The 18,267-nt window shown below is 41.4% G+C and overlaps 1 protein-coding gene across 1 annotated transcript in view; it reads left to right on the forward strand.

The window, feature by feature from the left end:
- Nucleotides 1–18,267, forward strand: part of PNPT1 (polyribonucleotide nucleotidyltransferase 1) — a 35,781-nt gene that overhangs the window by 17,227 nt on the left and 287 nt on the right. Inside the window, exons 12-27 of the mRNA XM_072140600.1 lie at nt 936–1,032; nt 1,111–1,213; nt 1,539–1,609; nt 2,817–2,853; nt 4,768–4,834; nt 5,007–5,096; nt 6,081–6,134; nt 8,269–8,378; nt 9,901–9,972; nt 10,489–10,552; nt 11,685–11,768; nt 11,878–11,961; nt 14,472–14,578; nt 14,662–14,717; nt 16,241–16,319; nt 16,962–17,009. Of these exons, the coding sequence (XP_071996701.1) occupies nt 936–1,032; nt 1,111–1,213; nt 1,539–1,609; nt 2,817–2,853; nt 4,768–4,834; nt 5,007–5,096; nt 6,081–6,134; nt 8,269–8,378; nt 9,901–9,972; nt 10,489–10,552; nt 11,685–11,768; nt 11,878–11,961; nt 14,472–14,578; nt 14,662–14,717; nt 16,241–16,319; nt 16,962–17,009 (1,223 nt within the window). The remainder of the gene's footprint in view (nt 1–935; nt 1,033–1,110; nt 1,214–1,538; nt 1,610–2,816; nt 2,854–4,767; nt 4,835–5,006; nt 5,097–6,080; nt 6,135–8,268; nt 8,379–9,900; nt 9,973–10,488; nt 10,553–11,684; nt 11,769–11,877; nt 11,962–14,471; nt 14,579–14,661; nt 14,718–16,240; nt 16,320–16,961; nt 17,010–18,267) is intronic.

Below are 18,267 nucleotides of genomic sequence, written 5' to 3' on the forward strand. Positions count from 1 at the left end.
TATTTTTGATACTTCTTTTCCCATGACGCTACCTCCTTGCCAAGTGGGTGTGGACACGGAGTGCGCTTTTTTCTGGTGCCGGTGCACCAATTCTCAATTGTACACCATCAGAATATCTTAATATATCCAGCACGATGTGCGCCAGTAGAGGGTGACTTCAAGACTGGGGCACAATGCTCCAGCTCTTGATAAACACCCCCCATACAGTTTGTATGTTGTCCCCATGGGGGTGCTCTACAGCTTATCCAATTTGCTCTCGTACTCCATATGTTGATCTGTTAAATAGTTAACAGATCAATAGTTAAATAGTGATCCTAATGCAGTGGTTCTTAACCTTGTTTGAGGCACTGAACCCACCAGTTTTATATGCACATTCCCTGAACTGTTCTTTAGTGATAAATTAAATATGTGTGTGTCTTGACCTCCGTGGCGGAGGCTCTGCTGAACCCCAGTTAAGAACCACTGTCCTAATGTGAACAGGGACTGACTTAAAGCACCGAAAAATATACTGGTGCTATATAAAAGCGTACACGCGGTCCTATACTTCAGAACACCCGACTTAAAGACGACCCCTAGTTACAAACTGCCCTCTGGGTATTGGTAATTTACTGTACTTTAGCCTTAGCTACAATGGTCAGCTGTAACAGTTATCAGAGGTGTCTGCAATGAAGCTTTATTGTAAATCCTGTTCTTATGACAATCCAACATTTCTAAAATCAGTCACAGAGACCTAAAAAATTCTGTCCGGGGTTACAATTATAAAATATACAGTTCCGACTTACACACAAATTCAACTTAAGAACAAACCTACAGAACCTATCCTGTACGTAACTCGGGGACTGCCTGTATATGTACGGTATGTACAGTATTTCACATTGTTGTTGTTGCTGTTGCATCTCTCACTTTGTAATGTGCAACTCTTTTCTTTCTTCTAGAGAAATTCCCAAATGCAGAGCCATTTGATATAATAGAGTCCTTCAATATTATTGTCAAGGAAGTTTTCCGAAATATCATATTGAATGAATACAGAAGGTATAGTCCCATCTACCTCCCTTTATTATACTAGGCGACACTGAGCAGATAGTAAGACATTTCTCTTTTCTCCTGAAGATGTGATGGCCGAGACTTGACATCCCTCAGAGACATCAGCTGTGAAGTGGATCTGTTCGAACCCCTGCATGGATCTGCTTTATTCCAGCGGGGGCAAACACAGGTCAGTATTTTCATGTGAAACGGGAGGGGGGGCATACAGGCTCCGACTACGTATTCCTCTGAATCAAGCAGTGATGATGTGGAGCACAGTAACATAGGTCATAGGTCATAGTGTGCTACATGACTTGAACCACCCCACCTGAGACCCCCAGTCATCACCATAACATAACATTTGGCTGTAAATGTGGAACCCACGTATACATGACCGATCAATGCTTTGACGTACATGGGACTTTCAGGATAGGCAATAACTATAATTTGTGGTTTCTCATCTTATTGAATGTATTGCATTTTTGTAACCAGTCTACGTTAATTTCCATTATTAGGTTTTATCTACGGTTACATTTGACTCCATTGAATCCAGTTTGAAGGCCGATCACATAGCATCAGCTTTAAGGTATGTAATTTATGTATGTAAGGTATGTGCTTTAAAGATTGTTTTACAATTAGAAATGTTCCAAAATAAATTATTTTATTATTATTTTATAAAAGTATTGCTTTTGTGACCCGGAGGCTGTACATGTCCATGGCTCCATGTCCATAAGCATTGCCTCGTAATATCTATTACACCATTGCGATGCCCCACTCTGATCTTATATGGACTCAATTTCATTTTGCAGGAAAACTTAAGATTGTAAAAATGAATCTGAACCCTTTCTACCCTGCAGTGATATATTGTATTACTATTAACCCCTTCCCGCCGTAGCCCTTTTTTGCGTTTTCATTTTTCAATTAAAAACATGTTCCCATTGCATCAATGTCCTAGAAAAGTAATAAATTCCAAGGCCAGAATTTCAGGACTTCCTTGTGGAGGTCCGTGTCCTGCTACTTCTGTTGGGTCAGGGGGTCTTGTGCTCATTTCTGAATGCCCTCTGTAAACATCACCCCATTATTCCCTCTTGGAGGGGAGGTAAAAAGGATATATCCAAACCCCTTTAATCTGTGACATGGGCCTGTTGTTCATGGAAAGGCGTGCGTTCAGTAATGATCTGTGTGAAATCCGGGCACGGGTCATCACAGGAAGTCACGAAAGTGGTTGGCGGGTCACATGACCCGGGGCACTTACAGGCAGCAAGATGAGTACAATATGGATGACCCTATTAGGTTATTGTACTTACTCGGATAAGCTTTCATATATGTGGCCATCCCCTTTAATGGTAGCAGGAGGAATAAAGCTGTCAGGGAAGCTTAGTTCTGCCCCTTTTATCATGAAGCACCTTTTCTTTATGCTATGACCATAGATTAGCCAACAATGGGAACATATTACTACTATACATTTCTCTCTTGTAGCAAAGAAATACATTTTATCTCAGCTCACAAGGCAATTCTGTGTGATATTTTTTCCCTTGTTGCAGTAGAGCCAGTTACATGGTGACAAGTCATGTAGTCACACATTTGACATTTACGTTGTGCTACTGCTTACGTTGTATTTGCTGGAACTGGATGAGTGGGTGATGGTGAACCAGCTATGTTACAGAACTATTTCCTTTTAAAGAAGTAGCACATTTCTGGCTGATATTTCATTTGGATCGTTTACAATTGTAGTAATTGAAAAATATCATTTACTATTTGGTTTTAAATACGCTTCTTTTTTATTTTTATAGCGGTGTAAAAGATAAGAACTTTATGCTGCATTATGAGGTAAGATGGCTTAAAGGGGCTGTGAACCTACTCTTAAGGATATACAACAAATGTCTAGTAGCTTGGAATAATACAGATGGGACACCAAGTGTCTGATAATGGCGGGTTCCCTGTTTCACGCAAAGTCTATGGCACTGATGAAGCTTCCAGACTTTTAGAAGTGGTGGATCTTCCTGAGAACAAAAGGATTGACCACATGAAATCCTTTACTTCTCCAGTAACCTCCATCGGGGAGAAAGGGGTGGCCCTGATACACATTACACATGGTTTATATAATACCTGTAAATGGTATCTCAAGGACTTCAATAAGAAGAAACCAACATGGGGAGAGAAAAAGAACTGGACCGCACATCCACACATCACACAACGATCTACTGCCATTAGGCTACATTATATAACCAACTCGAGGTTCTTGGTTACATTTACTGTACATACTCGTGTATAAGCCGAGTTTTTCAGCACAAAAAATGTGCTGAAAAAACTCACCTCTGCTTATACACGAGTCAAGTAAAAAATAAAAAACTTAATACTCAGAAGAGTATTAAGAGAGAAGAGGGGCCGCCGGGACCCGCTCCGAAGATCGGGAGCCTCGCGCTGAAAATCGGGACCTGCCCCAACGATCCGGACACCGGAGGGTGAGTATTACGTTTTTGATTTTTTTTTTTGGCTGGGGGCTGGCTGTATACCACAGGGGCGGCTGGCTGTATACCACAGGGGCGGCTGGCTGTATACCACAGGGGCGGCTGGCTGTATACCACAGGGGCGGCTGGCTGTATACCACAGGGGCGGCTGGCTGTATACCACAGGGGCGGCTGGCTGTATACCACAGGGGCGGCTGGCTGTATACCACAGGGGCGGCTGGCTGTATACCACAGAGGGGGCTGGCTGTATACCACAGAGGGGGCTGGCTGTATACCACAGGGGGGGCTGGCTGTATACCAATGGGGGGCTGGCTGTATACCACAGGGGGGGCTGGCTGTATACCACAGGGGGGGCTGGCTGTATACCACAGGGGGGGCTGGCTGTATACCACAGGGGGGGCTGGCTGTATACCACAGGGGGGGCTGGCTGTATACCACAGGGGCGGCTGGCTGTATACCACAGGGGCGGCTGGCTGTATACCACAGGGGGGCTGGCTGACTGTATATTACACCCTCGGCTTATACTCGAGTCAATAGGTTTTCCTAGTTTTTGGTGGTAAAATTAGGGGTCTCGGCTCAAATTGTATAAGCCCACTAACCACTTCATGGTGACCTCATTATAGTGGGTCCCTAAGCTATTGTGTGCGGCATTATCAGATTCATTAAAGTGGCTTTTCCCTTTAATAAATGTTCTTCAGCTCTACTTGTGTCTGGGATTTTTATTTCAAAAAGTTTCAAGAAAGGCACAAAATGCATCAAAAGTGGCAGCACATAGACCAGCAGGGGCTGGAGTGACTGCGCAAGTCATGAATGTGGCTTTGCACAGTGTCGCACTAGCAGTAGCTCTATGTTCACGGCAGTATAGTGAAGGTGTGGGAATGGTCCTGTGAGACTTTTTAGTGATGAAAAGTTGCAAAAACCCTCTATGCAACTTATTTTCTGACTTTTATACGCCAAAAATGCCCAGCAAAACCAATGATAAATGTCGATAGTATTTGGAGAAAAATGCTTGTGCGAACCCCATGGCAGTAATAAACATGAAGTTACATGTGAATGGACCTTTACTTGATATAACAGCAAACTATTAGAGGGTTGTCTCAGGATTTAGGCACCTACACCTGCTATGAATCCTGTCTGAATCCTAAAACTGACCTAAATATGAATTATATTTTGCCAAGTTCAGCCACAGCAGACATTGATGTTTCTTCTCACCTGTAACCTGGACACAGATGTAGGTTGTAATGTCTGTGCTTGTCCTGGCTGTCTATTTCAGTTTCCCCCATATGCTACAAATGAGATTGGTAAAGTCTTGGGAATGAACAGGAGAGAACTTGGTCATGGTAAGTAATTTGCTTTTACTTTTTTATCGGGGAGGGTCTCAATGAACGTAAAATGAAAGTGTGGACCTGAGACAACACTTAATGGCAGATATTACTTGGCTTCTGATCTTATGTGTTTAATTTCCTTTTGTATTGTTATATTTTCTTTTTATTTTATGTCTATGTTCTTTAGGTGCGTTAGCGGAAAAGGCTTTAAAGCCTGTGATACCGAAAGATTTTCCTTTCACAATAAGAGTAACTGCAGAAGTCCTGGAATCCAATGGTAAGTCAAATCTGATTAATACGGTAATTGCGCTGCTTATTGTCCCTTCATTTATAATGGTGGTTTTTTTAACTTACGAACTTGGGCTGCTGTAAGAAAACCCCAGGTAAAATTACCTTTATCCAAGTCCAAGATGAAAAGGGCACCATTCAAGTCATTGAGGCTTTGGAAAATAAAACTGGCATCATAAATGATCTTCTTGAGAAATGGGGAGGCTGGTTAAAATGTCAACGGAGAAGAAAAAGGTGCAAACCTGGAGTGAATAGTTCTTTTTAAATACTGTCTTTTGCATCCATTTCTGACTTAAAAAAATGTGAATACAGACCAACACAAATTTTTTTGCATGTTGTAATAAGTGCTAAATTGTATCCATTATCATAACTAAGAATCTCCAAATTTTATTACAGGCAGTCCCCGGGTTACATACAAGATAGGGACTGTAGGTTTGTTCTTAAGTTGAATTTGTATGTAAGTCGAAACTGTATATTTTATCATTGTAGTTCCCGACAATTTTTTTTTTTTGCCCCAGTGACAATTGGAGTTTCAAATTTTTTTGCTGTAATAGGACCAAGAATTATCAATAAAGCTTCATTGCAGACAGTTTTAAGCTGATTATTGCAATCTGGGACTATTTTAAAGCATCCAGAGAGCTTCACCAGAGGTCACAGTGGGCAGAGGGGTCTGTCTGTAACTATGGGTTGTCTGTAAGTCGGGTGTCCTTAAGTAGGGGACCGCCTGTATATATTAAAAAAAAAACACACACAAATACAAACAAGGCACAAACTCAGTTGTTCTTTGTGGAAACCTCACTCATTTGAATTTGTGAACCATTTGTCTATGTGATGGACTTGTTTTGGGTTGTGGTAAATTATGGGAGTTCAGACTTTGGGATTTCCAGTTTGTGGCCCATTATACGGGAAGATATATTTTCTAATCCTGATGGGACTTCTTGTTTTGGAGGTTTATATGTTTTTGTATGTTTAGGCTCTTCCTCCATGGCTTCAGCTTGTGGCGGCTCCCTGGCTTTAATGGATGCAGGTAATAAAGGTTTTTTCATAGCTTGTTGTACTCTTTTATTGCCTTCCATAATACTAGTGTTAGGTTCACATATAACTGTAGTGTCCAGTTAGCTGCGCCATATACATCTGATGACATTAACATATTTAACCTACCTGCACAACACAGTTTGAACCGCAAACAACGGATCCACAGTCCATTGTTTGTTGCCCGTGTGTCACTTCCGCGCCAATAACAGAAAAAAGGAGCCACAAACTATGGTAAAAATAGGAACTACTGGGAGTATTGTGGTTTAGATAGATGCATCTCACATGGTATGGTGTGGAAACCACAGACTTATGCGTGAGCCCAAAAAATGAATGTGACACTGTGCTACCTGTTCAATTAACGTATAACACATGGACAAGAACAACCTATTCATGCATGTAGGCTTAGGTAAGCTATGCTGGAGAGCAAAGTACAGTACAAGGTTTGCTACAATCAAAAGTTTATTGTGAGGGGCAAAAACTTGACCCAAGTACTGATCAGCCTTTAAAGGAAATCTACCATTTACTCATAGATCCAGGGACCTTGGGTGTGGTCATCTTCTTATATTTGTTATCCAAGGCCTCCTTCCTTCTAAATTCAGCTTTTAAAAATATGCTAATGTGTCTGAAGGGTACCCTCAGTGCTGCAGCTCCAGATGTCGTTACACCTCCCACTGTGTGCTGTAACTTCCTCTCTGTATTACAAAGAGTGACAGGTTCTTTGGATTTCGTGTTATAGAATAAGAAAAATTATTATTATTATTATTATTAACAATATTTAAAAGGTTTATTGTAATACAAAAGTATATAAAGAGGTAAATATCAAAAGATTATACTCACAACACTGTCAACTTTCATTGATGAGCTCCGGCACACAAAATCTTCACGGGCTTATCAACTTACAACTCTGTCCAGCATCATTGATGACCTTCCGGCAGGTCGGGGTCTTCACGGACTATCACCAAGCAGTAGAATGACAGGTATTGACAGGTATCATCAGGTCTTGAGGCATCCCACAAGTACCCAAGCAGTATAGCATCAGTCAGTAGCTAGCTCTCAATTCTCTCAAATCTCTACCGCCAGGTGATAGTACGGAAGTTTTATACCCCATATCTGTGCGTCACCAAACTATATGGAAAAAACATATGTATGCACATGTCTTCTCTCATTATTCTCCTAATGGTATAGTTTCCCATGAAAGTGGCCAGTTTTCATTGGAAAGCATCCCAGGAGATGAGCGCATCCCAGGAGATAGGCGCATCCCAGCAGGTGTGTAATGCCTAACAGAGTGCCAAATAAGGATAAGAATATGTCAAACTTAATGAGAATAAAAATGTCAAATATAATGAGGATCAAAATATGTTGATTTGGGCTCATTCACAGTTGAAATAAGGTTACATGAACTGTCTTTTATCTCAAGAGTAGACATGTTGTATCTTCGACTCCATTTTGGTTTTCCATTACACTCTCCTTCCCTGAGATTACATCAGGCAGAGGGAGGGGGAATGTGCCAAGGGGGAGGGGGAGGCAGTCTAACAACCTGTGAAGCTGTAGCACATAGGGGCTTTAGTAACACCCCCCAGAGCACTTGGAAGGAAGGAGGTCATGGATAACAAATATAAGACGATTACCATAGTCACTGTGCCTGGGTCTATGAGAAAGTTCCCCTGGTTTATCATGCCTGGTTTTGATGGTAAATTTCCTTTAAACAGTGAGACACCAGAAAGTGAATGTGACCTTTGTCATCGCTTCCATGAATAGGGTACAAACTTGTTCCTGATCCTTGTGCTCTGTTTTTGTAATGACCATTTGACCTGGGTCTACTAAATGCTAGATGCTGTAAGTCTCACTGCACACGTTGCAGATTTGCAGCACGGACACGCTGTAATACACTAGGTTTGTTGTGTATAGGATTGGAGGTAATCCCATACACACAATGCTGAAAAAATCTGCTGCTGATTCTCTTATTTCTGCAGATTATGGTGTGGAATCAGCCTTTGCAATACAAAGGCTTAGCTCCACCTGTCGTAGCAGAATCTTGCCGGGAGCCTATTTCGGCTTGTTTCTGATGTCTCCATCCCGCTACTTATTCCCTAAATGTGATACCTATATTGTGCTGTGACTTCTAGGAGTCCCTATTTCTGCCCCCGTTGCTGGCGTCGCAGTTGGTTTGGTTACAAAATACAGTCAAGAAAAAACGGGAGAGATGGAAGATTATCGCATACTGACCGATATACTGGTGAGGACCATTACAGACCCTTCATATACAACCTCCGCAAAGGAATTCTTCATGGCAAACCATATCCAGTGTCATCGTTATGTGACCATTGTTCACATAACCAAACCCTTCTAGAGATTATGGAGAAGACGCCTCGCAGATAACTCCTTGTGGATACATGTTTTCCCTTATTGTACAGCACTGATGTGACTTGTTACATATATTACAGATAATCCGCATGCCTCCGAATGTTCTCCTCCACTTCTATGTAATTGGCACATTTGTTCCCTTTTCCACCCACAACTTCTGACTCATTACAGAACGTATTTACCACTAGATCCATTATTCTAAATTATCCCTGTTTCTGCATAATGGATCCTCGGAACTAGTCATGTAGAGGCAATTTATTGAAATCTCGTTTTGGAGCCGTGTTGCATTGTCTTACATAAAGGAGATGTGCGCAGCTAAAGGGGTTGACCACTTCCAGTAAATAAATGATATTTTTTGTGTAATGAAAATAATAATAATAATTTTATGGCCTCCTATATCATAGTTATTACACCCCTTATTAATTAATTAATTTTAAAAAAGAACCTCTGATTACTAAAGAGGTAAAGAATGCTTAAAGGGAATGTCCACTTTCAACAAAAAATGTATACGGTTTGTATGATGAAAGGTTGAGCAATTTTCTAAAATGATTTTTGTATCAATTCCTCATGGTTTTCTAGAACTCTGCTTGCTGGTCTGCTGTAGAAAGCTTCTCTATTAACTTTCAGTTGTAAAAATCTGTCCATGTTTGTGTGATGGACAGGCAGGTGCATGAGCCATTATTATCACTGAGAGTAATCGGAGTTGTGTGATAATAATGGCGCATGCACCTGCCTGTCCATCACACACAGATTATCAGCTGGAAGAATTAAAGAATTAAAGCAAGCAGAGATCTAGAAAACAGTGAGGAACTGATACAGAAAGGATATTGGAAAATTGTATAACTTTTCCTTACACAAACTGTAGAAATTATTTAGTGAAAGTGGACAAACCCTTTAACTAAACATATCCCATATGTCCTATATATTCATTCACCCTTTCATGACTGTTAATGGGGGGAGGGAATGTTTCCGGGTAGTTTATTCACAGACATCAAGAACTTTTGTAGATTGAAAAATTGTTTGGTTACAAGAACATCTAAGAGGCTTTTGGGGTTTACTCACATTTCCACATTTCATCATATTGCATACTGAGATATTTTCACCAAATGAGATTCAGTTCATGAGAGGTTCAGTTCATGAGACCTCTTGGGAGTCCTGGTGACCCTCTCACAGACAGAGGCCAGAGGTGCTGTGCTCAGTCAGAGAGAGGGTGTACATCTTGTTTTTATGTTTTACACCCTGGGCCTATATTATAAAACCCTGATCCTGGGCCAACCCCTTCAATCCATTTTTGCTCACAAAGAGCATTTATCATGTTGGTATTAAGAACACAGCGCACAGTTATTCACCTTTCTTCTGACATATCCACTGACATTGCATGTCAATGTTTTCAGGGCATTGAAGACTATTTTGGCGACATGGATTTTAAGATGGCTGGCACTAGCAAAGGTATAACTGCTTTGCAAGTAAGTTATCATTTCCTGAGTTTTCTTTATTTAAAGGAAATCTACCATCAAAATCCATCATGATAAACCAGGGACACTTATTCATAAATCCTGGAACCGTCACTGTAGTAATCTTCTTATATTTAAAATCAACTTTTAAAATTAGGCTAATGAGCCAGAAGAGCTCTACTAGAGCCCCTCCATGCTCTGTCATCACAGACTGTTACACTGTCTAACCCTCCTGCTCCCTTGGAACATGTGTGCTTCTTCACGGAGATTACAGTAGGCAGAGAGGGGGGCAGTGCTCAGAGAGGGATGCAGTGTAACAGTCTGTGAAGCTACAGCATGGAGGGGCTTTGGTAACGCCATTCTGGTTCATTAGCATAATTTTAGAAGTTAGGAAACAATTTAGAAGATTATAGCAGTCACAGTGCCTGGATCTTATCTTATGTATATTTTGATGGTAGATTTACTTTCTACTTTTACCTGATATTACTTTACATTGTTTGCTTAATAATCTTTCTTTTTTGTGTATAGGCTGATATTAAGATCCCAGGTTTACCGCTAAAAGTTGTCATGGAAGCCATCCAACAGGCCAGTGGTGAGCGCTTCATTTCCTCTTTACCTTGCACCCATATTTAAAGCCATTCATGTTGTTGTATTGCAGCTAACACTTCCCTATTCCCACCAGTTTTTAATATTTTAATTAAATATTGCAATTAAAAATGGTGAACCTCCCCAAACTTGTTTTGTAGGTGCAGTTTATAACCTCATTATCCCAGAAGTCCTCCTGCCTTTACATAAATTTTTCCCATTCTTTCCCATATAGTCTATATACAACGTATCGGCTGGGGCCCAGTGTGACCACTCAACTCAATTATCACTTGGCGTGCTGAGCGTATAGTCTCAGGCAATTGTCGGCACTCGCTTAGTCTGTTTCAAAAATGCATTGAAACAGCTGAAGAGAGATTTGCCTACTTAAAGAGCTGTAAACATTAGCGTTTACAGTGCCAGACAGTGTAAAATGTAGAGGCCCTACCATACATACCATTGATTTGTAAAACGTTGGGTAATTAGATGGCAATATATAAATGAAGATGTATAAATTGAATGAGGGAGGGCACCCACTCCTCCATCTTGGGGACAACAGGAAATATCTGGCAGCTGCCAGGAAATGCCAAATGTGTCCTTTTTTATGCCAGAGATCGGACCGGCATTTATGGAGGGCAGAGCTATTCGAGGAAGTGGTCTTTATGTCACTGGTCAGTGTCCCTCTAAATCTGACTCCCAGTCACTTTGGCATCTGAGAGGATCAGTTGGAGCAGACGTCCGAATAGTATTTTTCAGGAGTCTAATGCTCTACCACAAGTAAAAATGGCTACCCAGGAATATCTCTGTGAGAACGCTTTGGCCTCTGTAGTTTTCTGTAGCCTATCCAGTCCACGGCTTGGACACCAGTATTGACAAACATGTAAGTATGCAGGATCTATAGATCCTACTGCAACAACTGTGGTCAATGCCCCGCAGGATACCGACAGAACCTTTATATCTCCATGTCCAACTCTTCTTAAATCCAGGCTAGATGTGCTCCACAGGATCCTAGAGCTCATTTCAATTGTTCAATTTTGCCCCAAAACATTCCCTCTTACTGCAATATTGTAATATTTTGTGTACATCATCATTACTTTCTTACAGTTTCATTGATCCTTTTCTGATATATCTTTCATTTCCAGTTGCAAAAAAAGAAATCTTGCAAATCATGAATAAAAAAATTGCAAAGCCAAGAGAAAACCGGAAGGAAAACAGCCCTGTAATAGGTAATATACATCCAACCTTCAACCTTTACCTGATAGATTGGATCTTTTTATTATTTAGTGATATTATCATAGTACAGTACAGATATTATATGATGTGTTATCTTTCTAGAAACTGTTCAAGTGCCGTTATCCAAGAGAACCAGATTTGTCGGACCTGGAGGATATAATTTAAAGAAACTTCAAGCTGAAACAGGTTGGCTCCACGGTTTGACTTTTCTTCCAGGGTTTGTTGGTGAGAAGCGGAGGGGGATGTACTGGGCTCTGATGCAGCTTTGTCAATGCTGTCCATTTTAGACGCCACCTTCTCCTGCAGTGGGTTCTGGTTTCCATGATGTGCATTGTAGACTTGGTGCAGGAACTAATAAGATATGGGGTGAGTCAAAAATCCCATGATATCCTGGGATCTTTATAACCCAGTAAGTAATGGGTGGCGTCGTCCATTTTCTGTCAGGAACATGGCCTCCATCTTTAACCTCTTAAGGACCAGGCCCTTTTTCGTTTTGCATCTTTATTTTTCACTCCCCACCTTCAAAAATCTATAACTTTTTTTTTAATATTTCTATGTAAAGAGCTGTGTATAGGCTTGTTTTCTACGTAACAAATTGCACTTCATAGTGGTGGTATTTAATATTCTATGCCCTATACAGGGAAGCAGGGAAAAAAATTCTGAATGCAGTGAGAATTATGAAAAACCTTATTTGCGCCATTTCTTGTGGCCTGGCATTTTGCGGCTTTCACTTTGCGCCCCAAATGACAAGTCTTCTTCATTCATTGGATCAGTATGATCATGGGGATACCAAATTTGTATAGGTGGTATAATGTTTTTATACATTTACAAAAATTAAAACCTCCTGCACAAAAAAAAATTCAAAGAGCTGAAAACTCTGGATCCAACCCGAACGAGAATCTATTGGGAACCACAAGAGATAATGTAAATGTGATTGTGGCAATCAGTTTCAGAGATCAATCTGGTTATTTCATGGTACATGAACACCTTCCCATTGGAAAAACTTCCCCATGATCCAACTAAAACTAAATCAACTAGTAGGAGATGCAGATTAGGACCAGGTTGACTTATATTACACCAGCTAACATCTGACACTATGACAAATCTGGTGCAGCCCAAGGTTGGGTTGACATAATGTTTTATGTATACGCTAAGCATTTTCGTCAGTGGCATATAGTGGCTGACAGTGGCATAGTTTTTGGCCCCTGTCTGGCCACTAGGAATGGGATCCACCGGAAAAGGCAGGATGGAAAGACATTGCGAGCTATTTTTTTCCATCCTGCTGCCTTCTGATGAGCAATGTATGTGCTCAGTGACGAGATAAAAGCCTATGGCAGCGTAGTGCATCCCTCCTCAAGGCTAGCTGAGCGGATGCGTCACTAAGCCGGAGTGGGGAGATGTCCATAATAGGACAGTGACTGGGGAAAAACCCCGTACATCGTCAGCAGCCGACGTCACTCCTCCCCCCACATTCACTCCCCGGGCGACATATCCCACTGTATAAGCATATAGTGAGATATGTCTGTGGCATACGTGTCCTTACAATGATGTGACCGTAGCCGAGGACCACTGTGTAAAGTTGCATGTACACACAGTCATAGGGGGAGATTTATCATGGCTTGTTCAGCGATTTTCTAGTGTACAAGCCGATAAATAATTGCACTTCATGGTTCACTGCCAGGAAATGCAATTACTTTCCCATTTTGCCAAGCTTGGCGTGGAAGGGTGCGCCCAGCGGCGGAGTGGGCTGGATTGAGGTGTTCCTGTGCAATAAAAGGGGTTTTCCCATGAAAGAAAGTTCTCAAATTGTAATCCCTTAGTGATGTTTACACACTAAAGAAAATTTTTAACCCCTTACTTTACCATTTTACAGTTTTATTGCGGTCCCCGTAAAATTCCAGAATGTGGGTGGAGACTCTCTAAGACTCTACATGATTCCTCTGTGATATGAGATGTTGTGTGATGACAGTGTTCTTAAATTATCAGGGTACAGGGTTTATCTACACTTTCATTTGGCTTCTGAAAATTCTACTAGTACCTGACACACAGAAAAAGAGAAATGAGACAGATCAGAGATGACAGATAAGATCCATGAGTTGTATAATATAACACACAATGACAGTCTTACCTCTGCTATATCTCACCTATAACACACGGAGTCAGCTACATCCCTCCCTCCCCTGCTTTAAAGATCTTATCTGTAGATTGTAGTGTAAGTCTCTGCACACTGCTGCTTGCTGTGTCTGAGCTGGTGTTGTAATGTAGGAGGGAGGGGCTGCATGCAGAGAGCACTGGAGTGTGCAGACAGGAGAAGCTATTCAACAGAAGAATATGCCCTGCCTCACCATAGTCAGAAGATTTACATTCATATCCCGGGTTTCCGAAATTGCATACACCAGACAGATGAAGACAAGTGGAATTATATCTGTGAAATGCTGTATTTTTGTTAATGAAATTAAATTAGGGAATGTTATTTTGTTATAAAATAACAAAATACTGAGTATATTTAAGAATCTTAGTCTTCAAGGGAATACCCCTTTAAGTAGGTGTAGGTTCACATCATCAGCTGGTCACAATACGCCAGGGTATGATAAATTCCCACCATAGTCTACTTAACAAAGCTCTTAGCAGATGTCTCTGTGTCACTATATATATATTGGATAAGTAGATGATTGTGTGTGTCTTTTCCCCTCCAGGAGTGACCGTCAGTCAGTTGGATGAAGAGATATTTTCTGTTTTCGCCCCAACACCCAGTGCCATGCAGGAGGCCAGAGAGTTCATCAGTGACCTCTGTAAAGATGATGTGAGTGTAACCCCTCTGTGTGCAGGCAGTAATCACTCTGCACCTTGTACTTTCTCTTTGCTAAACACACTTTTATTTTGCAGCAAGATTTTCAGTTAGAATTTGGAGCCATCTACACGGCCACCATCACAGAAATTAGGTAAGACAGAGCCAAAGTCATATTGGTTTTACCTTGAAGTTTGACAATGGACCTCGGACTATGTGACCAGGTTTTCTAAGCCTTAAAGAGAACCCGTCATGCAAAATAACCCCCCTAAACTAAATATATTTTCATAAACTGCCATTAGAGAGCATTGCCTCTATCCCTTCATTGTCCCTCTACATGCCTGTAAACCTAAGCAATGAGGTCCTAAAGCTGTATGCAAATGACCTGTGAAATGTCCAATGAAGCATTAGCATATTCAAGCTGTCCACTCTATTCATGAGTGGGAGGCACAGCCACACCCCCAGTGCATGACTGACAGCCTGTATAATGGAGTGAGGCTGTATAATGATGTGCTCCCTGGTGCTGGTGGCCACGCCCCCTGCAGCCTGTGTGTGCATGTGTGTGTGTGTATAGGAGAGATACAGCAGCTCCAGGCAGCCATGTTACAGCAGAACATGTCAGATTCATGTGTAGCTGATGTCTGTGTCTCTCACCTGTATATTAGGAGGATGCAGCATGTCAGCAGATGCAGCACACACACTAGCAATGCTTTACTATACATTACACACAGACATGAGCAGGGGGAGGAGAGGGGAGGGGTAACCGGTGTGACATCACTGCCTCTGACCATGTGACCAGCCTCATTTACATGATAAAAAATAGATGATTTTACAATGATTAATGTATGAAATAACTAGATAAAGGCTGGGATGGGATCCTTGTGAGCTGCTCCAACAGGTAGAGGTGACAGGACTAGTGGCAGAGACCTGATGACAGGTGTCCTTTAAAAACCTTTCTTTATTCTAAATTATCCTGCCTTATTATCCTACAGGGACACTGTAGGGAAACTGAACTTTTTTTTTCCCCAGGCTTTAATTTGCCGAGCGCTGCGTTCACCGATCTCCGTCCGCTCCAAAGAGATTAATGGAGCAGAATGGTCATGCGCGGTCGTCTGCTCCATTAGTCTTCCAGAGCGACGAGGGGTCCAACGGAGGTATGTGGGACCCCATCGGATCCCTCGTTTTTGTGATCTGTGGGGGTCTCTTCACTGAGACTCCCAATGATCAGCAAGTTAAGCCCTATCCCGTGGATAGATCCTAACTTTTGTTTGTGGGAAAACCTCTTTAACGCAGTATACCTGCTGTACTACATACATACATACATACATACATACATACATACATACATACATACAATCGTGGCTGTGTCTGGTACCAATCTTTTTAATGGGATGAGCTACAGCACTGGGCACAGCTATGGGAGCCATGGCTGTAGTTACAGCTTCTGGCCACTAGTACAATGCCCTGTGTTTATGACAGGTCAAACAGATGATCAGTGCAGGGGCAAGGTCTCAGCCCCCCATGATCAGGGAGTGATGACAATTCTAATTCCTGATGGATTTTTATTAATTTCTAAGAAAATAATATTTCTAAGATTTATAAGCCAGTCACAGTTCTCATCTTACCTTTTTATCGCTACATATGCAGTAGTCATCATATGGTTTTCTGTATTTTCAGAGATATTGGGGTGATGGTAAAGCTTTACCCAAATATGACTCCAGTTTTGCTTCACAATTCACAGCTCGATCATCGAAAAGTAAGTTTGTGCTTAATATTTTGTGCTGTTGTAGAATGAGTGTGATTATTTGTGCTTTTTGTACTAATAAGACTACATTTAGATCTCATTTTATTACATGTTTGGTATATAAGACAAGAGGGATCCAGGCATATACACTAAACGTGTCCATAGACTTATACTGGTAGGTGGAGGCATCCACATTTTGTCCAGCAGCAAACACTGGATGCAACCTCCTGCTGGAGAGCACTGTCTACGCTCAGCGGAGGCCATAGCAGCCAATGCGGTTGAAATACAGGTGAAACTGTATTGCATCTATCCCCGGCCTCCGTTGAGTGTACGCTCTGGAAGGTCACTGTCCATATACATCACTCGGGAGACATCCACAACATTGGCAGCAGTGAATCATTGCCTTCTGCCGATGTTCACTCCACCTCCTGCTTTCACCTCCTGCTTTCAGTGGGAGCTAATTTTTTGGTAATTTGTACTTTTTATGAGCCGGTTGTATTTTTTTTTTTTTTCCCCAGAGTACATATAATTCACTAATAAAATTATCATTTTTGTGGGTTTTGCCAAAGCTTTGGGTCTGTGGGTAAATGAGGGCTGGTGATTACATTTTTGTATTCATTAATTAAATCAAATACCTTTTGAATGTTTTTTCAGATACAGCATCCAAGTGCATTGGGCTTCGAAATTGATCAACAGATTCAGGTATTTCTACTGAGGATTTTTTTTTAATGTATTTTAGTGGAGAGGAGGGGTTATTTTTTTTGCACCGTACTTACATCTAGTGCTGCATATTCTGCAATTTGTCAATCTAAGAGGGAAATTTTTTATTCTACACAAAATTTATAAAAGTCCCTCAGACTGCTGTGTCTGCAGCCTTTTCCATATGTAAACAGACTTGAGTAATAGGTGCTGATGCTGCTGTAATCACAGGACTTGGAGGCTTCCTCCTGTGTCACTACCTTGGAACTTGGAGAGTCTCCTCACACCCATGCAATGTGTGTCATTAAGATTCTGAGGTTTTTCGCTACTTAATATAAGTAAGCTTTATTAAATTGTCCCTTCTCCTGATAAAAAAAAGTATAACTAATATCCCTACTTCCACCAAACCTTAAGTAGGTGGCCAAGAAGCAGTTCCACAACCTGCAATGTATCAAATTAAAGGGCAAAGTGCAGGTAACATCATCCCCTGCCTTACTACAGAACACCAGTGATTCTCTAACATTATGTCTCTCTCTCTCTACTTGAAACTTAAGCTTTATAAAACTAACATTTCCAATATCTAATAACCAACCATATCTAATCCTGACCGCTCAATCTCTGTTATTACCCATCTCTCTGTGGCATCACAGTAACTCTGAGGCACCAGGCCCCGCTGTCTTGGGGTAGTGCTCGACTCGGACCTCTCCTTTTCACTGTGTATTCAATCACTTTCCCGCTTTTGTCGCATGCACCTCAAAAAGCGTCTGATGACTGGTTCAGAAAGCAGCATTATTTATTTCATCTATTTATTCTTATACCCTATAAAAATGGCTGCTCTGCTGTACAAGCACATATGTCCCGGCTCACCCCTTCCTCCTCATAGACTGTAAGCTCTTGCGATCAGGGCCCTCACTCCTATTCTTTTATATGACCATGTGACTTCTTATTTGCTAAAAATAATTTTTCTGGGGAAGGGAGATTAGATAAGCATTACTTGTGTATCTCCACTAGCTCCAGCCCCATTGCTCTGCTTAGTGGTCTTCCTTTACTTGACTGCAGCAGTGACATAAACATGACATGGCCACTACAGCCATACATTGCCTTCAATGGTTTATAGCACACGACCTCTGAAGCCAATGACTGCCTGCAGTGCACACTGGATATACGTGTACATCACCGCTGTAGCCTAGTGAACAGAGACCCGCTAGGAAAACCAGACTGGATCGGAGGGGGATAAACTAGTAAGTTTTGCTGCTTTTAT

The sequence above is a fragment of the Engystomops pustulosus genome, chromosome 3 (genome assembly GCF_040894005.1).
Source record: "Engystomops pustulosus chromosome 3, aEngPut4.maternal, whole genome shotgun sequence".
Taxonomy (NCBI): Eukaryota; Metazoa; Chordata; class Amphibia; order Anura; family Leptodactylidae; genus Engystomops; species Engystomops pustulosus.